This window comes from Salmo trutta, chromosome 16, assembly GCF_901001165.1.
Source record: "Salmo trutta chromosome 16, fSalTru1.1, whole genome shotgun sequence".
Lineage (NCBI taxonomy): Eukaryota > Metazoa > Chordata > Actinopteri > Salmoniformes > Salmonidae > Salmo > Salmo trutta.
In genome coordinates, this window is record NC_042972.1 from 33,603,903 (window position 1) to 33,626,069 (window position 22,167).

The window sequence follows — 22,167 nt, forward strand, 5'->3', positions numbered from 1 at the left end:
GGGGAAGATACTGCTAATCTATTATTGAGAAGAGAATTGTATTGGATTCACCGTTTGTGCACCATGTCTCCAAAAGGTCTGATCCGGGAGTTTGATATCAGACCATTTCTTACATGAATGTCACTTTAATGGTCTTGCCTTCCAGGTCTCACACTTGGTTATTTTGTACATATATATCAGATTATGTAACTACTACGTGTTCCGATCTCATTGTATCGAATTATTAGAGATACACAGGTTGTTTTTTAAATAGGCCACTGGAATTATATTTACGGCCGCATCCTGGGCGTAATGTTCATATGGGCGCTTATTCCAACAGTTTCCAACTTAATATTTTTTGCTGTTGCCTAGATTTTAACTTGAACCCATTTGTATGTATATAATCCTTTATGACCATATGTACCTCTGATTAATTATGATAGATTATGCACAAAAGTGAATTGAATTGTTTCCACACCCACCATGTGTAATGTGCGTAATGGTCATGTCAGGTGAAATGTGTATATTTTGGCCTTCTTGTTCTTTACTTGAGAGCTCTTTCCCAACAATGCAGTGATAATAATATAGATAGTATAATAAAAACAATTAAAAAAAAACATAACTACGATGTGAGTTAAAGAAACACGAGTATGCAAGTACAGTGCATTCGGAAAGTATTCAGAACACGACTTTTTCCAGCTCTTGTTACGTTACAGCCTTATTTTAAAATGTACTGATTGTTTTTTTCCCTCATCTACACACAATACCCGATTATGACAAAGCAAAAACAGTTATTTATACATGTTTGCAAATGTATAAAAAAAAATGAAATATCACATTTACATAAGTATTTAGACCTTTTACTCTGTACTTTGTTGAAGCACCTTTTGCAGCGATTACAGCCTCGAGTCTTCTTGGTTTTGACGCTACAAGCTTGGCACACCTGTATTTGGGGAGTTTCTCCCATTCTTCTCTGCAGATGCTCTCAAGCTCTGTCAGGTTGGATGGGGAGCGTCGCTACACAGTTATTTTCAGGTCTTTCCAGTAGTGGCGATTTTAGCATGTAAATCCTGGTGGGGCAAACTCCCCCAAAAATGTTATATGCATGCCAGCAAAGCCACTACACAACACTTAACAATGAATTAATTGCACTATAACGGTGACAAACGGTGTCCACAAACTGTTAGGGCCTGGTGGAAAAAGCACCAAACTGTCATACTTGAGTGAAAGTAAAGATACCTTAAAAGGAAATGACTCCAGTAAAAGTCACCCAGTAAAATACTACTTGAGTAAAAATCTAAAAGTATTTGGTTTAAATATACCCAAGTATTAAAAGTAAATTTAATTGTTAAAATGTACTTAAGTATCAAAAGTAAAAGTATAAATCATTTCAAATTCCTTATATTAAGCAAACCAGAAGGCACAATCTTTATTTTAATTTTATTTACAGATAGCCAGGGGCACACCAACACTCAGACATCATTCAGAAATAAAGCATTTGTGCGGACATTGCAATTTATTGCCCTGGCCACATCTGCAGTCCTCATGCCTCCTCGCAGCATGCCTAAGCCACGTTCACACAGATGAGCAGGGACCCTGGGCATTTTTCTTTTGGTGTTTTTCAGTCAGTAGAAAGGCATCTTTAGTGTCCTAAGTGTTCATAATTGCGACCTTATTGCCTACCGTCTGTAAGCTGTTAGTGTCTTAGGGACCATTCCACAGGTTCATGTTCATTTATTGTTTATGGTTCATTGAACAAGCATGGGAAACAGTGTTTAAACCATTTACAATGAAGATCTGTGAAGTTATTTGGATTTTTACAAATTATCTTTGAAAGACATGATCCTGAAAAAGGGACATTTCTTTTTTTTTTGCTGAGTTTATAAGGGAAAATAAATCAAGATGTTTGACAGAAAGCTCAGTCTTATCCAATTATATAAATAAAGCAAAAACAAGAATGACAGAGTAAGAGGGAGCATTCTTTTAATCCAGTATTTTTAGTCATACAATGTAAAACAGAAGCCATGATAAATAAGGTTTTTCCCAACATCTGATGTTTTCATTTCTCCATCTTAGATTTAATAACCATTATAAGACCAAAAAAAACAATAGAAGCTGCAAATGAGTATAAGCACAATGCAACTATAAAATTAGCTTAAATCTGAGGAGTTATCAGGTGGGCAAAATTGTTCCCTTGAGTAAAAAACACCTGTTAGCTAGTTAAGTGAGAACCACAAATAATAACATAGGGCTCCTTTTGTTTCTTTCCTCACTCTCTCAAACATACTGTATACACGCACACACGCACACACACACACAATTAAAGTACGTTTTCCAAGTTCTTATTCAATCAGGTTGTGGAGTGCACCAGCACGTTTTCCTGTTGTTTTAGGTTAAAAACATTAGTCTGTAAATTTAATTAAAATGTCTTAATACCAAACCAAATGGTCTCCGCCTGGGTTGCATACAGGTGTGTGATTCATACAAGCCAATGGACAGTCAGTGAGTAGAGTAATAATGGAACATCAAAAGGGATTGAAAAGCCTGATCAACAGGAGGTTAAAGCAGTAACCATAAGACAGACACATACTGTACACACTCAAGCAACTCTTCCCTCAATCTTTGTCTCCCTTACAAACAGAACACATTTTATTTTGCACTTGTTCCTAAGGGTTATCATACGATCCTGTAGTGCTTGAAGGGCAAAGTATTGGGCCGACACCCAGGAGTGGGGTTAAGTGTGTAAGAAGTCAGGAATACAAAGGGTTACCATCCCCACCCTGGGAGGTTGGTCAAGGCTAGTAAAAAAGGTCCAGTTCAAAACTAAAAAGGGTTCTACATGGGATAAATCTACCCCAAGGTTTCCCCAAACTTGATCCTGGACGTTTTGGTTTTTGCCCTAGTACTACACAGCTGATTCAAATAACCAACTCATCATCAAGCTTTGATTATTTGAAGCAGCTGTGTAGTGCTAGGGCAAAAAACAAAACATGTACCCAGGGGAGTCCCAGGACAGAGTTTGGGAAACCCTGGTCTAGTGCCTGGATTCAGGGATTATAAATGATTGGTCCAACTGTGCAAGGGTAATGCAGAAGGTCCACATTAAGGTGGCTTTGCTGTTGACCCTTTACCTCCTAAATATCACTTACTGGCTTGTTACTCCTCTCTGCATGAGGTGACAACAATGCAAGGATAGGGTTTGTTATTGGGACTCATGTCTGCATCATTTTCACAAACAAATGCAGTGCTCTGTGAATGCTGTCTTTAAGTAACAGATATGCTTGTTCAGCAACATTTGCACTTATAGAGGTACACTTAAAGAGGTGGGGATGTAGACCATTGTTGCCACCTTGGGGAGGTGTTTGGAAAACCTCCTTATAGCACCACCTCCCACCACCCAACCCCAGCCCTGTTCTCATTGCAGTAGCTCTTCCCAGGATATGGGCTTGGAGAAGACCTCTCGCTCCAGCCAGAGGTCATAGTTCATCTGGAAGTCCTCCGGCAGGTCGACACGCTGTCCCAGAACGCTCTGCAGGCAGTTGTCCACGGGCAGGAAGTCAGGGTTGCTCTGGTTGTTGTCGTAGCGGCGGCTGTTGAAGCGCTCAATGTTGGCGCGCAGAGCACACTCCTCTGCCTGGAAGTCCCAGGGCCGCGCATCCAGGTCTGCTGTCAAAGAAACAATGAAGCTCATTACTTGGGGTAATGGGGTAACTTGACAAACGTAGGGGTGCTTACATTTAGCAGTTCACAGTCATTGTGGGGAAATGTTTCACAGTTACGTCTATGATAGCAGATATGAGGCTCCCAATCATATCAATCACTGACTGAAAAACTCAATGGCCCTTTTCTGGGTCGATTTGTGTCGACAGCGACTCACCGTTACCGTAGGCCCAGTCGTCATTGAGGCGATGGCGGACCTTCTGGTAGATGGCAGACATGGTCTTCATGTTGCTCTTCCTCCACTGGCGGCCAAGGTACTTGGTTTGCACTTTGAGCAGCTTGAGGACATACAGCTGCATCATGGCCTGTTTGACCTTCAGCGCCCTCTTCAGGATAGGCGCAGACTTGAACACCACCAGCATCTGACAGAGAGAAGTGCGAGGTATGAAATTATGATCTAAAAGAATCGCAGACTGATGTCTCTCCGAGTGAATAAGAATAACTCTGCATTGTTTTGGGTGGGTGGGTCTCTCCCTCACCATGGTTCTGGAGTGCTTCCACTTGGTCAGCTTGTTCAGAATCCTCAACAGGTTGATACAGGAGAACAGGTTCCTCCAGCAGAACTGGTTGATGTCTCCAGCCTCCTGAAGAACGCAGACAAACCAACCAATTGGTACCAACACCTCACCTCCAACCTTTGACTACTGTAACACTTCCATTAGGTACCCTGGTGTTCCCCTCACCCCTTCTACAACAACATTTCCTTGGTGTTTGTTTGAGTTCAGCAGCTCGTATTACAATAGGTATTTCAATTATGTGAGGGATGGAGTATGCAACTTACCAAACTCTCTGCAGTAAGTTCCGGAAGCTCATGCACCACACAGTAAGGGAAGTCCAGCACAGAAATACTGCAGGAGATAGAATGAGGAAGGTGGTGAGAGATGATTACTAAAAAGGGTCACAGAACTTCTTGATCATCTGGGTCTTGAAATGGTTCAAATTCACCAACGTACCTGTTCTTGGCTGTGATGTAAGACATGATGTTCTGGTTGAAGAACTTGAGAATGAGAGGAATACAGTTGGCAAACACCAGGTGCTGAGCCATGTACTCAAACTGTTGAAAAAATCCCACAAGAAACAGAAGGGTAAGGCAAGGTAAGACCATTCACAAGTTTGAGGTGCTTGTGAGAAACAACCACTCCTATTAAGTGGTCGTCAATACTTGGTAGATGAGGCTAAGTCAGAGTTTGACTGTATTTGGTGATAGTGGTTGAGTGTGCGTTGCCAGTACCTGGTAGATGTGATTGAGTTTGAAGTGTTTGAGAAGCAGCAGCAGGATGGCAGAGATGGCCTTAACAATGATCTCCTTGTGGCGGTTAACATCTACACCAAGCTTCATGCTCTGGAGCACCGTGGTCCTGCAGATACAGTATCAAATCAAACCCTTTCAATTGGAGCTCAACTGAATACAGCTCCCTTTCAAAACTAACAGTTGACTCACGGCATCTCCTCAGGCAGCACATCTGCCAGGATGTTGATGGAGTCGGTCTTGGCCTTGGAGGTGGGGGCTGCCGCCAGCAGGATTTTCAGCAGGGCAATCTGATAGGGAGAAGAGTCACAGGTCAATTCGGCCAAGGGTTTAGAGGTCATAGAAATGGACTGGAGATCTATGTTCATCAGCATACAAGAGGAGCAGCACACTCACCATGTACTGAGGCAAGCTGGGAAGAATGCCCTGGTATAGCAGTTCAGTGGAGCACATCTCCACATCCTCTTCCCCCTATAAACAAACACAATAATTTTTTTAAAAAATAAACACTTGTTGCCCTTTCTCTTGGACAGTAATATTCCTGCATATATCCCAGTGATAGGTCAGTGATATGCATTGGCACTCACCCCTGACAATGGAGTTTTCTGAAACTCATCCTCCTTGGCAATCTGAATCTCAGCTATAGAGATGTACTTATGCTGCAAGGAAATGGAGAACACTGTCACTGTAGAAAATTCCCATTACCAGTGGTGAGGTCCCGCTCTCATCACATCTCACGCCTCACTCCACCCATCCCCCAACAGTGCCAGAGAGACTGGGGATGATAAACCTGCCCCTCAAAATCCCAGTGACCAGGCCATTGTTAGGGTGCTAGGGTCAGGTTGCTAGAGGGCCAGACACCTGACAGCCCTTCTGCCTTCACAGGTCAGAGACTCCTCAGTTCCTCTCTAAGTGGACATGTGTAATGGAGTGCGTGGACAGAGTTGAGTTGGTGTTACTATTGTAACTTGTGTTTGCTGTTTACGGTTTCAATCTGTCTATAGTTAGTTGTTCATAGTAGCTGTGCTAGGTGTTATACAGTCCTTTTCTTACGTCCCTATCACTTTATCCTCCTAGAAACGATGTCCACGCAGAAATCGAATTACCATAATAAAAAATGTAAATTCTTACATAAAAAGCTGTCTATTTAAGCTATAGATATGTTTTTCTGCCTGGGCTGCGTCTCAATCCGCCGATGTCGTCCTTCCGCATATGCTGTGGAAGGTGGCAGAGCAACAGTGGTGTTTCTCAGACCAGGACACATCACAAAAAAAATGTCTTCTCACAAAAACGTCTGTAGCATCCGAACGGTTTGTGCTACTAGCTATACTGAACAAAAATACAAAAGCAACATGTAAAGTGTTGGTCCAATGTTTCTTGAGCTGAAATAAAAGATTCCAGAAATGCTCCATACGCCCAAAAACCTTATTTATCTCAAATTTGGTTCACATCCCTATTAGTGAGCATTTCTCATTTGCCAAGATAATTCATCCACCTGACAGGTGTGACATATCAAGTTGATTAAACAGCATGATCAATACACAGGTGCACCTTGTGCTGGGGACAATAAAAGGCCACTAAAATGTGGAGTTGTCACACAACGCCACAGATGTATCAAAATAAATGACTTGCCTAGTTAAATAAAGGTTACATCAAGTTGAGAGAGTGGGCAATTGGCATGCTGACTGTAGCAATGTCCACCAGAGCTGTTGCCAGAGAATTTAAAGTTCAATTCTGTACCATGAGCCGCCTCAAACCACGTGTAACCACGCCAGCCCAGGACCTTCACACGTCTTCTTCACCTGCGCGATCATCTGAGACCAGCCATCCAGACAGCTGATTAAACTGAGGAGTATTTTGGTCTGTAATAAAGCCCTTTTGTGGGGAAAAACATTCTGTTTGAATGGGCCAGGCTCTCCAGTGGGTGGACCTATGCCCTCCCTGTCCCACCAATGGCTGCGCACCTGCCCAGTTATGTGAAATTCATAGATTAGGGCCTAATGAATTTATTTCAATTGACTGATTTCCTTATATGAACTGTAACTCAGTAAATTCGTTGAAATCAATTTGGCCTCAAGTGTCACGGGACTCATCTGAAGTCAGTCCCGCCAATGTGCAAACTTCTGTCTGTAGAATCAAAACGTTTTGAGCTACAAACTACTGACCCCACCATCGCAAGCCTAGACTCTCACAAACATGTTGATTTGTTCTACGACGCCCAAAAGCTTCACAAGACTCGTCTAAAGGTAACCCGGTACCGTTTAAAAAAAATTAATGGAAGTAGTTTTGAGCAAAAAAAAAAAAAAAAGGGTTAAATATGGGTCCCACTTTACAACATACTTCCTTTTTTGACTGTATGTATGAATGTTATTCAACGCGTTTCTATGGGCTAAACGCAGTAAGGCAAAATTCAACGTTATATTAAAATCCCTTAAATCAAATAGCAAAATGATCCTTGGTATGACATATTATTAAAACAATTCCACATTAGCTTAGTAGAACCCCCCCCCCCCCCCCAACCAAATGCTTAGACTTTTGCGGGATAACAATAATATTGCTTGTGCTATCGTATCCAATTATCCATTCATTGTATTGCTATCTGTATATATTCATTCATATCTCTTTGTACAGAACCACATCCAACTCATATCCTCTGGAAATTAAGTTCTCAATTGTGTGACACTGAGGTTGCCCTATTCTTCTGAATAATAATGTGTCAGTGAGTCACAGACCAGCCCAACTTGAGCCGCTCTCTTTCAGGCACAATGCAGGATTATTAAGCAATAACTAGAACATCTATCCATGTTTAACAATGCTTGAGACATGTTGAGAACTGCATAATACCTGCTTCAATGTTCTGATGCTTTCGTGGATGGGTCTGGGTAGGCCGACAACTGTATCTGTGTCACTGCAATACAAATAACCATGAAATCTAGGTCAAGGATCCTCGACAAGAAACTACTTTTCAAGATGAATAGTAAATCTCTGTTAACCTGTTGGGGCTAGGGGGCAGTATTTGCACGGCCGGATAAAAAACGTACCCGATTTAATCTGGTTACTACTCCTGCCCAGTAACTAGAATATGCATATAATTAGTAGATTTGGATAGAAAACACTCTAAAGTTTCTAAAAGTGTTTGAATGGTGTCTGTGAGTATAACAGAACTCATATGGCAGGCCAAAACCTGAGAAGATTCCATGCAGGAAGTGGAAATCTGATTTGTGGAATCACCTTCAACACTTTGCCTATGAAACACACCGTGAGTTAGGATTCATTTAGCACTTCCTAAGGCTTCCACTAGATGTCAACAGTTTTTACAAAGTGGTTTGAGTCTTCTCCGGTAAAAACTGACCGAACGAGAGGCCTGGAAAGTTGGTCATAGGGGAGGGCCATTACTACTATGACGCGGGCGCCCGTGGGGTACCCTTTCGTTCCGAAACATTTAGTAAGACAATGCAATTGTCCGCCTTGAATATTATTGAAGCTCTGATTGAAAAAGGCCCTAAAGATTTATGTTATACAACATTTGACATGTTTGAACGAACGTAAATATATATTTTTTGCACATTCGTGACGACAAGTCCCGCGCGCTTCAGTACATTATGAGTAGCCTTCGGAACGCGCTAACAAGAAGGAGCTATTGGGACATAAATTATTCACTTTTTCGAACAAAACTACATTTGTTGTGGACCTGGAAGTGCCTTCTGATGAAGATAATCAAAGGTAAGGGAATATTTACAATAGTATATTTGATTTTAGATGGTTCCAAGATGGCGCTAACCTGTATCGCCTAGCCTATTTTTCTGAGCATAGCACCTTGTTTATTGGAAAGTGTGATTTCCCAGTAAAGTTATTTTTAAATCTGGCAATGCGGTTGCATTCACGAGATGTTAATCTATAATTCTTTGAATGACAATATTACATTTTAACAATGTTTTCGAATAGTAATTTTGTAAATTGTAGCGCTGATTCACCGGAAGCATTTGAGGGAAAATATTTTCTGAACGTCACGCGCCGATGTAAAATGCTGTTTTTATATATAAATATTGTGTAACATGATGTCCTAGGAGTGTCATCTGATGAAGATTGTCAAAGGTTAGTGCTGCATTTAGCTGTGTTTTGGGTATTTGTGATGCATGCTAGTTGCTTTGAAAATGGCAGTGTGATTATTTTTGGCAGGGTACTCTCCTAACATAATCTAATGTTTTGCTTTTGCTGTAAAGCCTTTTTGAAATCGGACAACGTGGTTCGATTCAGGAGAGGTGTGTCTATAAAATGGTGTAAAATAGTCATATGTTTGAGAAATTGAAGTTATAGCATTTATGAGGTATTTGTATTTCGCGCGACGCGATTCCACTGGCTGTTGACTAGGGTGGGGTTCCCAGACAGGTTAAAGGGATACTTCAAGATTTGGGCAATGACCTTGTGGATATCATTTATCTGCATCCAGTATGTAGGAAGTTAAGAGGTAGTTTCACGAGCCAATGCTGACTAGCGTTAGTGCAATGACTGGAAGTCTATGGTTTCCGCTAGAGCTAGTTAGCAACTTCCTTCAAACACAGAAACATAAAAATGGTATCCACGAGTTCATCTGACTGTGGGTAAGTAGATAAAGGGCCTCGTTGCCAAAATCCCGAAGTATCCTTTTGGGCGACCCAACCAAATTCACATAGAAAAGTGTTATAGATCTGTCATTCTCATTGAAAGCAAGTCTAAGAAGCGGTTTCTATACTTCCCCGTTCTCAAGTTTTGTTTTTTCATCTTTTACCTTCGGTTTTGTACACCAGCTTCAACCAGCTGAAAATAATATATTTCTGGTTATGGAAAAGATACTTCACAGCGGTTTAGAGGGAACAATAATTTTCTACACTTTACTTGTTTGTTTTGTCACATAACCTAATTTTTTAACAATTTGAATTTTAGCAACCTGGAAATGGCGGAGCGATTTCTGCTTAGTGCATCGTTAAATGAAAAAAATAAGAGACACCAACTGAACTTACTTTCCAAGCGTATAGCCAATAAATTTGCTTCTACTTGATTCCAGGAAATGTTCTATGTCCTTTTCCCTGTAAAAGCAAACAAAACAAAAAAAATTGTCATACACTATTAGGCACATTATACAAGAAACATAAAACCACAAAGTACATCTAAAGACATAGCACTAATCTGTAGCAAATGGTCTTCTTGAGGTCTCCCTCAGCCCCGCACCGTACCGTACCTGACTTTGGGGGCCCAGGGCAGCCCCTTGGGGAAGTTCACCCTCTCTGAGGGGGGGTGTGGGATGGGCGGGGGCATGACTTCATCCCGCTCCATGGGAAAAGGCTCCACTTCCATGGAGTTGTCATTGTCATCGTTGTCATCCTCATCTTCACGAGGGTCATCTGACTTGTAGGGGTCCTTCTCATTGAAGGCATCCAGGTTGTCCTGTTTTGTCAGGGACTAATGGAGAGGAAAGGGTTGAAGGGTACTTTTCAAATGAGCCTGACAATGTTACATTGAGCAGGTGTCAAACAGGGGGTTGCCTTCACTTTGTTGCCTTGCATTGAGATTTCATTCAGGCACGGTAGAGGTTACCTTGTGTTCACGGCGTGCCCGTTTCTGCTGCTGTTCGATGAGGTCAGAGGCGGAAGCTGGAGGCGAGGCTGCCCTCATGCTCCTGATGACCCGAATGCTGTCCTCTGGGAGAGGTGGCAAGCGCAGCTGCTCTCGCTTATGCACCTTAATGGTCTGGAGCTGTTCAAACCCCCCGAGGGTGAACTGGAGCAGAGGAGAAGACATGTTGTAAAAGAGAGAAATATATATGCCAGACAAAAGTACCTGGCTAACACAATAGCCAAAATTAGCTAAATAAGATAAAATCCCTCTCTCACCAGTATGCTCTTCCACAGCAGCAGAAGAACCTTCTTCATGGGGAAGTGGGGTGCGTGGCCACTGCAGAACTTGGTCACCATGCCAAAAAGCATGACAGAGATGGGCTCGTTGTTGTACAGAGGAGAGCCTGGGAGAGAGAGAGCGGAAAGAGCAAAGACTACAGTCCAAAATTACTCCTCTACAAAACCCTTATATCTAATAGAAACACACACTCTTACCCAGCTCTGTTTTAAAGGTCTCCCTTGTGGCCCTCCACTCAGGTGAGTCAGCTGGGTCCTCCTGCTGGATGGTCTCCACCATCAGATACATGATGTTGAGCAGCACCCTGAGGAACACTAGCATCAGAGGACTCCAATACACTGGTGCATAACTATAATGAGCTGCAGGAAAGTCAGTGTGTAATCTTACCTGAGGTCTGTGCTGTCAGCCAAGGAGATTGCTGGCTTTCTGACTGCACTGCTACAGGCAGCACTGTTACTGAGAGCAAAGAAGCAGAGGAGAGAGAGGGGTGAAGAGGAGTGAAATAAGAATCAGCTACCTGATTTTGACATTTTGTATAGCAAAGAAACTCTTCCCAAAAACAATGACATCTCACTGATTTGTAGTTCCAACTTACTCAACCTCCATGTTGAGCAGCTCCACCAGAGCAGTGAAGGTGCCAACATCCAGCAGCAGGAAGATGTTGTACCTCATCCAGTGCTGCACTTGTGCCTCAGAGCTGCATTCTGCAAATGTCCCTGTAGAGCCACAGATATGAAACATGACTTAAGTGCTGAAACATTGTTTGCTGGCTGCCTCACTATAAAAACCTATAGCAACAGCTACCTCTTCACAGGCTTCCTTAGTCAACTCATGCTGCTAAAGCCTTGAGTGCTGATGACCTACCCTGAGCCATGTAAAGGATGGCCCTGGCCACCTTCAGCCTCTTTTCCCTGGTGATCACCTCCAGGCCGTCCAGTAGACGCATGGCGTGAGCTCTGTGTTGAGCCACGTCCAGCTCAGTCCATTTCTTATCAGACACTGAGACAGGGCAGGAACAAAACACACTCAGTCAGGGGTACTATATAAGCACACTGGAGGAAGACAATGCATTCAAGTCGATAAGGTATGTACCATGAATTCGGAATTCCTCCTCAAAGCATTTTCTGTTGAGAAGAAATTCTGGTCCTTCAGTGTAACTGTATAGCTCTGGAGAAGATAAGTAGGCACCAAATTCACAAGAGAATATGTCATAGAGGTCACTGTTTAAAAAAATTATAAAGGAGGTTGTCCAGAAATACCTCACCTGACAGTTCAGCAGACCACTTGTCTGTATCTGCATACTCAAACTCGAGGTCTGGAGACTCAGAGAAGCCCTATGTTGGAGCACAGACAAAAATACACTACTGTTTTGCTATTTCGGACCACAAAGAGAAGAAAATGTGGGCACATTCCAATGTCCATAGTCTTTTTATTTTGGGGAATATTGTTTTAAGTTTGCAGCCAGATGGGGCAAGTCCATTGCATTTGGACTTGACAGTATTCAATATAGTGAACTCATAGTAGATTGTAGGATCAAGGGTACTTAATGTCAAGAGATGCCATTGGCTTTATAGACATACACAACTGTGGGAAGCATTGGAGTTAACATGGGCAAGCATCCCTGTTGTACGCTTTAGACACCTTGAGCCCGAGAAATTGGGGGGGGGGGGGGGGGGGGGGGTATTAGGGATCCGAAGTGCCCTGTACGAGAGATAAATGTTTTGTACACTCAGTGTATATCTACTACAGTAACGAGTTCTGAATAGCATAAGGCTTAAGCTATATTTAAACAGAAGCTGGATAGCTATAGCTAGCTATTTAGCGTCCATAGCTACTGTAGCAAACGTTACCTAGCTAGCTAACGTTAACAGGTAGCGTTGGACAAGTGGCAGTTCCGTGTTCAGGGTTAACAATTCTGAAAGCGAGCCACAATTATTGACTAGCTTACTGTTGGCCATCAGAACAGTTGTAATGGGTGAAAACGGACCAGGGGATAAATAAATATCTAGTTAGCATGTATCGGCTAACGAAGCTAGTTGCTAGCTACCGTTCGGCTTGTTGCTAGCACAAAACATTCATTTATGATGCAGAACGTAATACAGTAAACCAGTATTTTTTTTGTCCTTACCTCCGAGTCTTTTCTTTGATTACGGACAAATTCACCCCTACTTTTGTTGGGTAACATAGCCCTCTGTTTACTGTTAACAATCGATCCACCACCATTACCACCAACGTCCATGTTTGATTGACCAATCAAAGTTTTCCTTTTTCGTGTGGCTTTCCGGCTGACTAGACGCAGACTTTCTTCTTCTTCGTGTGAATTTCCGGCCGACTAGGCACTGTGTTGAGTACTGCTGCCTTTTGCAGGTTGGAACCCCTTCTCTCAAAACTCCATGTAGATCTTGTGCTCTAAATCTCTCACACACCAATATTTTTATGCTGCTGCAACTACCACATCAATTTCTGCTCCATCAGTGCAGTGCAGTTGATCACTATGGCTATAAACACAAGAAATCCATCCTTAATAAAAACCGATCTTCTCTGGATCTTTCTCTTCAGGCCTACTCACTGGGGGGCTCCTAGTCGAATCCCTCATCCTTGAGCTATTCTCTACTCTCCTTACTGCCTCAGCATATGAAATATTTTTCCCCACTCAAACTCTGGCCATCTCAATGTGTCTCTCTCATACAAGGCACTTTGTACAGTTGTATGGGCACCCCCACAGTTTACACACAGTGATTTCTCAACCCCAACTTCACACTAAAGGTCAACCCAAACCCGAATGCCAAGACCCGAAAATAATTTTTCCCTGGGTCCGGGTCGGGTCCTGTTTGATTGTCATCAGGTCTCGGGTCTATGTAACTAGCTGATAGACCTGAGTGGACACAAATGGACCCGACCACAGCTCTGCATAGCCTATAGCAAATTTATTTTATGTGAATAAGGTGAATTTATTGACTTCTAGAAGACCTAACCAACAAATAAAGACATATTTGTTAACCAGAAGAGCAACTAGGCTGATAAACATAATTTTTTTGGTTCCTCGGGTCTTGTTTAGACCCGTTAGGGTACGGTTTTGGCCTAGGTCTGGTTGTCGTCGGATCCGTTCGAGTTTGGATCTGAATGTTCTCTGGTCCGTTCGAGTCTGGGTCCCCCTTTTTTTTATATTGGGTTCGGGTCTGATTGTTCTCGGATCCGGGTCCAATTGTTTTGACCCGAGAAGACCTATACTTCACACTCCCTCTAACTATGCCCTCCTGCACACTTTCCACATTGTGGAATCTCCCTTCTACATACTGCTGCCACATGTCCGAATCCTTGGCACTTAAAGCATCGTAGTGGGTTCGGAACAAACACCATCACCGAATAGCTAATATACCCTAGCCTGACCTTATCAGGTAGAAAGTCCATATCAAAGCTCAACAAGACAGACAGCGTATTCTCTGTCTCACTATTTTCACCGGGTCTGTGTCTCACCAAACGGCAGGCATCACAAACACCAGGAATATTATTTCTCATCTTAACCACCTCTACACTCAATGCCACCCCACTGATCACTCCTTTGAGCGGTGCCCTGCTCCTCAGGGCAAATATTGGAAGTCTCTACTTCACCCTGGTCAAGCTCACTTCGAAACTCCAACCCACTGGGCATAGATGTCAATTCAGAGTCTATTCCACATTGGTTCAATGTAATTTCATCAAAATTATGTGGAAACAACATTGATTCAAACAATGTGTGCCCAGTGGGATGTCACTCCCTCCATGGTCACCTGTAACAGGAGACAGGAACTCACACTCAGTAGTTGTTTTGTACTCTTTAACACCATTAGGTATTTATTCGAAAGACAAGTTTGAGCCTGGAGCCTTTCTTCCCATTCTTCCGCCTCTGCGTCATGACTCACACTCTCAGCAATCTCTTCCTCGACGCAGGCTTTCTTACGTATTGCTGCCTTTTACAGGTCGGAGTGTGAATTGAACATTTTTATCACAAAAAAAATGGAAAAGGAGAAGAAACCCCTACACATCACAGGAGGCTGCTGAGTGGAGGACGGCTCATAATGTCTGGAATGGAGTGAATGGAATGGTTTCCATGTGTTTATGTTCAATACTATTTCAGTAATTCCATTCCAGCCATTACTAAGAGCCCATTCTCCCCAATTAAGGTACCACCGGCTGCCTGTGCTACACATATTCAGTACAACCCCCCCCCCACCCCCCCCCCCAACCCCCCCCCCCCCCCCCCCCCCCCCATTATTAGCTATAAGTTCCATTATTTCCTGTAGTATTCATGGTCTCTGAACTTGTGACCTTTATTTTCTGTCTTGCTGTAGCATAAATACTACAAGCAGAGAGCAGACTGTGACTCAAAGCGAACCAATTGGTTTTTCCTCCAGAAGCTTACTCCAAGGCCATTGAGGACAACAACAGTGACTTGACCTACTTCCCAGCCTCCATCTACAGAGTGCATCTTGGAAGGTGGTGGAAATTGTCACCAGTGATTCTCAGCGTTGGAGCCAACCCTGCAGACTCCCCTGAGGGAGAGGGATCCACCAGCATGGATGGCACTTGTCGACCTGATGATGTGGGTGGCAATATCTGTGCTGCAGGACTTTGATGGTACTCCAACCTGGACTCAGGGGTAGACGTAGCATAGTAAATGTAAATCCGGTATTCCCAAATTAGTATATGTTAAGTTTCGTATGCTATGTATTTATTTTGTGGATGTCCATCATTCAATTTGTATGATATGTTACGAACTGCAAATCATACAATATGTTACGAATTTGAAAAATGATATGATATTGTGGCTAACGCTAATATTAGCTAGGTGGCTAACATTAGCTAGGCTAGGGGTTAGGGTTAAGGTTATGAGTTAGGTTGAAGGGTTAGAGTTAGCTAACATGCAAAGTAGCTAAAAATTAGTAAGTAGTTGCAAAGTTACTAATTAGATAAAATGCAACCTTTGGGTTGCTAGATGTTTGCGTTATACGCCCACCCCGACCAATCACCCAACTTTAGTTTTTGGCCACTAATTTCAGTGTCCCGGATTCTATGTAACCATACCAAACTTAACATTCTAATTTAAGTGTCTCGGATATATGTTTACTATGTTATGTATAGTCTATGAGACCAGGGCTGGGTTTCCCAAAAGCATTGTAGCACTAAGGTCGTCTTAATTCCATTTAAATTAAATGGATATAAGATGATCTTAGTGCTAAGATGCTTTTGGGAAACCCAACTCAGGCTGGGTACTCTGCACTTCACAGATGTTTTAAATGATACAAAGCAGATTCAGGTCCTATTCTCCAGGCCTGTGGGGTCTGTCCTCTGATTGCCAACAAGGGTTTTGCAACTAAGTCATGTTTTGCAGAGGGGTCAAATACTTATTTCCATCATTAAAATGCAAATCATTTTAAACATTTTTGACATGCATTTTTCTGGATTTTTTTACAATTCTGTCTCTCACTGTACAAATAAACCTACCATTAAAATTATAGACTGATAATTTCTTTGTCAGTGGGCAAACATACAAAATCAGCAGGGTATCAAATACTTTTTTTCCCCTCACTGTAAGTGGAAAACCCCCATACAGTTAGTTACAGAAATGGGACTTAACATCACACTTGGTAAAGAATGACTTGAACATTTTTGCACTAGCAGTTTAATTCAAACACAGAAACGTTTATTAAAGGGATAGGTATACATCAACCAACAGAAAGCAGAAACAGAAATAACAGCATCAGAGTGCATTCAAGTAAATCAATTTGAATTGACTCAGCCAGACTACACCAAATAATACACAGAAAAATAATACATAGTACTGTATAATCTAACACTATGATTTCATTTGCAAAGCTCAAATAAAAATCCTAAGGTAAAAAGTTAGTTTTGTCGAAACCAGAGATACATAAGCGATTCTCGCATCATGTTTGTCTCAGTGATCCTTGCTTCAAATAATAAAGGGTCAACATTTCAGCTCCTCACGCATCACTTGATTTTGAACACGGTTGTCAACAAGTGAAACTTGTCACTTGGTATATGGTATTTTCGAGATGAAATTATTAAAAATGATTACAAATCAATCACATAAGCATAATAAATATATGTCACAAGAGTTCTTCACTATTTATGTCAGTTGAAGTGAAATTGCAGAGCACTGTTGCATACAACAGCCAAATGACCCTGGACTTGAGAACTAGTCAGATAAGAACTCTCTCCTGTTAGACAATGTTTCATAAACTGACTATTTGTCAGATATTAGGACATCCGGCTAGTCCTTATCATTATGACAGTATGAATGAATAAAAAATATGGAAGATTAATTTAACTAAAACTGAATTTGATAGAGGCATTGTAATCAATGCAGTGCATGTAAAGGAATTCTGGGAGATTGAGTCATTTTACTTCATGGCATGCTTTTGGTAGTGCTATACAGACAATACCCAAGGGAAGAAATTGAAAAATGTACTGTACTTTCAAAAACAATGGTATGTACAAAACAAGTGAATTCAAAGTACTTTGTTAACTCACAATGGAAGTAACTTTAAAATGTTGACACATCAAGCAGTTTTGGCACCCCCCCCCCCCCCCCCCCCCCAATAAGTACAAATCTTTATAAGAAACCACTAGATTTATGCACATCTTTGTGCACAGCGATTATATTGCAGAATCAGAACACTGTTGGACAGCTTCCAAAGAGGAAGAGAGCAGACGGACATAATCCTACAAGTGATGAATATGTACAGTAGCAGATGAGTCACAAGGCACTGTCACTTGACCAGTAACCAACGTTACGACGCCAATACCCCGCCAACAATGTTCTTCTCACGCATATGTCCTTGCTTGTAATGCCCAACAGCTTTAAGTAGTGCAAAGATGAAAGCGCTTTATCTCACAGTTGCATCAGCTAACATATACACAAATAAAATAGTATCCGTTTCACACAGCTAAAATGGTAGGACAGAGAAAAGCCTGAAAACCTCAGCAAAAACTAAAATTGTATGCACAGATGTGGTCTGTATTCAATGGACTCGGTGTCCCATGTTACTCAACTGAAAAACAACTCTCCCTTATGGAGAGTTGGTTGGCTGTGTAAGTTTCTTCTTTCTGCTAAAAACTGACAATAGTGACCATGTGATGGTGACATGAAAACAGGCAGATATGGATACAGAGAAGGACAACATGGTGATTAGGAACATTAAGAGAAAACAGGATTCACGACACAAAAAATGATACCAGTAACAATAAACTATCAGCCAACTACAATATTTTAAAAATAATTTCAATAAAGGTATTTCAACATAATTAGGACCAGAGTTGGAGAAATGTCAACTCCACTTTTGTCATTTGAGTCCGATAAGACTCTTTAATGCAAAACATTTCAGTGTTATTACCCTATAACCATGTGAGACTCAATCAAAATCAGTGCCACATTGGATAATCACTCTTCTGGTTACACATACCTTTCTGTATCTGTGTTGGTGAAGATAACTACATTTCTGTACTGTACATGCATACATGTACTATACAGAAAATACAATAAATGTCTGCCTTAGGAGGTTTAGTCAGTCAAAGTAATCATCTTTTCAATTCAATCACATTTCAGCTCTGTTTCAAAGGGAGAGAGATAGAAAAATGTACAGCTGGTAATAAACATCTATGTGGGTATCATGTTTCCAGTAGGAAACGTGACAATGTGTTGAAGGCCCAGTGCAGTCAAACACTTGATTTCCTGTGATTGAGATATATCAATTTCTAGACTGAGGTTGGAATAAGGCTGTAAAATTGTTAAAATTACAATAATGCCCTTTTAGTGTAAGAGCTGTTTGAAAAGACTGCCTGAAGTTTCAGCCTGTTTTGGTGGGATGGAGTTTTGGCCTGCCTGATGACATCACCAGACGGTAAATTAGACAATAGACCAATAAGAAAGAGTTCCAAACCTTTCTGCCAATAACAGCTAGTTTTCAGTTTTCCGCCCCCCACTCAGACCACTCCCTGACAGTCCTAGCAAAATTCTTGCTTGAGAAATTGCTCTTTGCTAAGAAGCTGTTTGCTTTCAATTAAAATAGTAAAAAAAAAGAAACAAATCACAGTAAGGTACATAATTGTTACCCAGAAATGATTAGATATTGAGATACAAACAGCTGCATTGGACCTTTAAATGGAACATTTTGCGGTTGGGACTTTCTAGTGTAGAGGCCATTTCTCCCTGTTCCCCTGGCTGGAATGTAATTATTTGAGAAGCGTGTAGCGATGTCAATGCAGAAAACAAATAAAAATCTCAATCACAACGATCCCCTTCCCTACACAATCATTTGGCACAATAATATAAACATAAATCAAACTACTGATAAACCACCAAGAAAATGTCTATTCTAGTGGAGTGGGTATGAAATCAGACTTCTGTAGAAAAAAAATACATCTCTAGCAGAGAGCAGAGTTTAAGTGCTGTACTTTCAATTAGTCATTAATGGCCAGTGGGATCCTGCATGTTGGTTTCTTAGAGGTGTATATTTACAGAACTGATGGTGAAACTAAACACACAAAACAGCAAGTGAAACAGGGGAACATTTACTGAAGATGATGACGGAATAGAGGTTGATTCAAAAACAAAAACAGTGTCTCTAAAAAATAAAATATAGATTTCATTATCTTCTGGTCATCCAGGCCTTCTCCAAGTCAAGGAGTGCAGAGTTGTGGTCCGTTCATGCAAGCTAATACCTGTGAATACCAAAAATTAACACAAACCTAGCAGTCAAATGTTTGTACTGAATAGCATACCAATCTTTACTTAGCTCGATTGGACCAATGAGAACATGTATGTTGTGGCTGTGGGGATCCATTGAAGATAAATCATACATAAATCTGACATTTGTGTGTCATTTAAAGGGATCTTAGATGGATGATTGTACCTGTAGTAGTTGGGTTTGAATGGGCCATTCTTGTTGAGGCCCAGGTACTTGGCCTGCTCATCTGAAAGCTCAGTCAGGTGGGCATCAAAGGTGGGCAGGTGCAGGCTGGCAACATACTCATCTGAGACAATCACAACACACATACAATTATAGAAGTGATAAACAATGTTATATTTTATTCAATGTAACGATTTGTGTCAACGTAACGGAATGCCTCATTCATGTCATCAGAGGGCATAAGTAGGGCCTCAGAAACCAGTCGACGTGGTTTGAACAGCTTGTCCAAAACAAGCACTTGTGAAACAGTATCATTATGTCCACACACTCAGAGGGAGTGATTAAACAGCTAGAGCAGGAATTGCTGCGTGCTGTCAAATCAAATTTTATTGGTCACATACACATGGTAAGCAGATGTTAATGCAAGAGTAGCGAAATACTTGTGCTTCTAGTTCCGACCATGCAGTAATATCTAACAAGTAATCTAACAATTTCACAACAACTACCTTATACACACAAGTGTAAGGAATGAATAAGAATATGTACATATAAATATATGGATGCGCGATGGCCGAACGGCATAGGCAAGATGCAGTAGATGGTATAGAGTACAGTATATGCATATGAGATGATTAGTGTAGGGTATGTAAACATTATATAAAGTGCCATTGTTTAAAGTGGCTAGTGTTACATTTATTATTAAAGTGGCTAGATATTTGAGTCAGTATGTTGGCAGCAGCCACTCAATGTTAGTGATGGCTGTTTAACAGTCTGATGGCCTTGAGATAGAAGCTGTTTTTCAGTCTCTCGGTCCCAGCTTTGATGCACCTGTACTGACCTCGCATTCTGGATGATAGCGGGGTGAACAGGCAGTGGCTCAGGTGGTTGTTGTCCTTGATGTTTTTGGCCTTCGTGTGACATCAGGTGGTGTAGGTGTCTTGGAGGGCAGGTAGTTTGCCCCCGGTGATGCGTTGTGCAGACCCCACTACCCTCTGGAGAGCCTTGCGGTAGTGGGCGGAGCAGTAGCCGTACCAGGCGGTGATACAGCCCGACAGGATGCTCTCGAGTGTGCATCTGTAAAAGTTTGTGAGTGTTTTTGGTGACAAGCCAAATTTCTTCAGCCTCCTGAGGTTGAAGAGACGCGCGCCACTGCGCCTTCTTCACCACGCTGTCTGTGTGGGTGGACCTTTTCAGTTTGTCCGTGATGTGTATGCCGAGGAACTTAAAACTTTCCACCTTCTCCACTACTGTCCCGTCAATGTGGATAGGGGGCTGCTCCCTCTACTGTTTCCTGAAGTCCACGATCATCTCCTTTGTTTTGTTGACATTGAGTGTGAGGTTATTTTCCTGACACCACACTCCAAGGGCCCTCACCTCCTCCTTGTAGGCTGTCTCGTCGTTGTCGGTAATCAAGCCTAACTGTAGTGTTGTCTGCAAACTTGATGATTGAGTTGGAGGCGTGCATGGTCACGCAGTCATGGGTGAACAGGGAGTACAGGAGAGGGCTGAGAATGCACCCTTATGGGGCCCCAGTGTTGAGGATCAGCGGGGTGGAGATGATGTTTCCTACCCTTACTACCTGGGGGTGGCCAGTCAGAAAGTCCAGGACCCAGTTGCACAGGGCGGGGTCGAGACCCAGGGTCTCGAGCTTAATGACGAGTTTGGAGGGTACTATGTTGTTAAATGCTGAGCTGTAGTCTATGAACAGCATTCTTACATAGGTATTCCTCTTGTCCAGATGGGTTAGGGCAGTGTGCATTATGTAGTGTGATTGTGTCGTCTGTGGACCTATTGGGGCAGTAAGCAAATTGGAGTGGGTCTAGGGTGTCAGGTAGGGTGGAGGTGATATGGTCCTTGACTAGTCTCTCAAAGCACTTCATGATGACGGAAGTAATTGTTACGGGGCGATAGTCATTTAGCTCAGTTACCTTAGCTTTCTTGGGAACAGGAACAATGGTGGCCCTCTTGAAGCATGTGGGAACAGCAGACTGGGATAGGGATTGATTGAACATGTCTATAAACACACCAGCCAGCTGGTCTGCGCATGCTCTGAGGACGTGGCTGGGGATGCCTTCTGGGTTGGCAGCCTTGCGAGGCTTAACACGTTTAAATGTTTTACTCACGTTGGCTGCGGTGAAGGAGAGTCCGCAGGTTTTGGTAGCGGGCCATGTCGGTGGCACTGTATTGTCCTCTCAGCGAGCGAGGAAGTTGTTTATTTTTTCTGGGAGCAAGACATTGGGGTCCGTGACGGGCTGGTTTTCTTTTTGTAGTCCGTGATTGACTGTAAACCCTGCCACATACCTCTCGTGTCTGAGCCGTTGCGACTCTACTTTATCTCCATACTGACGCTTAGCTTGTTTGATTGCCTTGCGGAGGAAATAGCTACACTGTTTGTATTCGGTCATGTTTCCGGTCGCC

General features: G+C 42.2%; 2 protein-coding genes across 6 annotated transcripts in view; both read right to left on the reverse strand.

The window, feature by feature from the left end:
* Positions 1-1,945: 1,945 nt before the first annotated feature.
* LOC115150610 (striatin-interacting protein 1 homolog) lies at positions 1,946-13,117 on the reverse strand. 4 transcript variants are annotated; one of them, XM_029694073.1, is made up of 21 exons: positions 12,969-13,117; positions 12,105-12,174; positions 11,933-12,007; positions 11,705-11,839; positions 11,436-11,556; positions 11,228-11,296; positions 11,038-11,144; positions 10,819-10,946; positions 10,523-10,705; positions 10,167-10,387; positions 9,949-10,014; positions 7,793-7,856; positions 5,536-5,607; positions 5,345-5,419; positions 5,141-5,238; positions 4,931-5,057; positions 4,653-4,753; positions 4,481-4,547; positions 4,179-4,283; positions 3,857-4,061; positions 1,946-3,642 (listed from the first exon to the last, which is right to left on the reverse strand). In XM_029694073.1, exons 1-21 carry the CDS (start codon positions 13,077-13,079, stop codon positions 3,395-3,397), a joined length of 2,448 nt encoding a protein of 815 aa, XP_029549933.1. In that variant the 5' UTR covers positions 13,080-13,117; the 3' UTR covers positions 1,946-3,394. The 4 variants fall into 4 exon arrangements, with proteins under 4 accessions (XP_029549933.1, XP_029549931.1, XP_029549930.1 ...); XM_029694071.1 differs by having other exon boundaries at positions 1,946-3,645; XM_029694070.1 differs by having other exon boundaries at positions 11,933-12,174.
* Positions 13,118-19,024: 5,907 nt separating this feature from the next.
* Positions 19,025-22,167, reverse strand: part of LOC115150611 (S-adenosylhomocysteine hydrolase-like protein 1) — a 62,645-nt gene continuing 59,502 nt past the window's right edge. For both annotated transcript variants that reach the window (XM_029694074.1, XM_029694075.1), the window contains exons 16-17: positions 19,753-19,873; positions 19,025-19,561 (exon numbers count right to left, since the gene is read on the reverse strand). In XM_029694074.1, coding sequence (XP_029549934.1) covers positions 19,555-19,561; positions 19,753-19,873 — 128 coding nt within the window. In that variant the 3' untranslated portion in view covers positions 19,025-19,554. The remainder of the gene's footprint in view (positions 19,562-19,752; positions 19,874-22,167) is intronic.

Coding starts and splice junctions, on each gene's coding strand:
- LOC115150610 (XM_029694069.1), bottom strand. CDS start 13,063: ATGGTGGTGGATCGATTGTTAACAGTAAACAGAGGGCTATGTTACCCA. Junction 12,175..12,968: donor ATCAAAGAAAAGACTCGGAG/GTAAGGACAAAA, acceptor GCTCCAACATAG/GGCTTCTCTGAGTCTCCAGA. Junction 4,062..4,178: donor GGAAGCACTCCAGAACCATG/GTGAGGGAGAGA, acceptor TCTCTCTGTCAG/ATGCTGGTGGTGTTCAAGTC.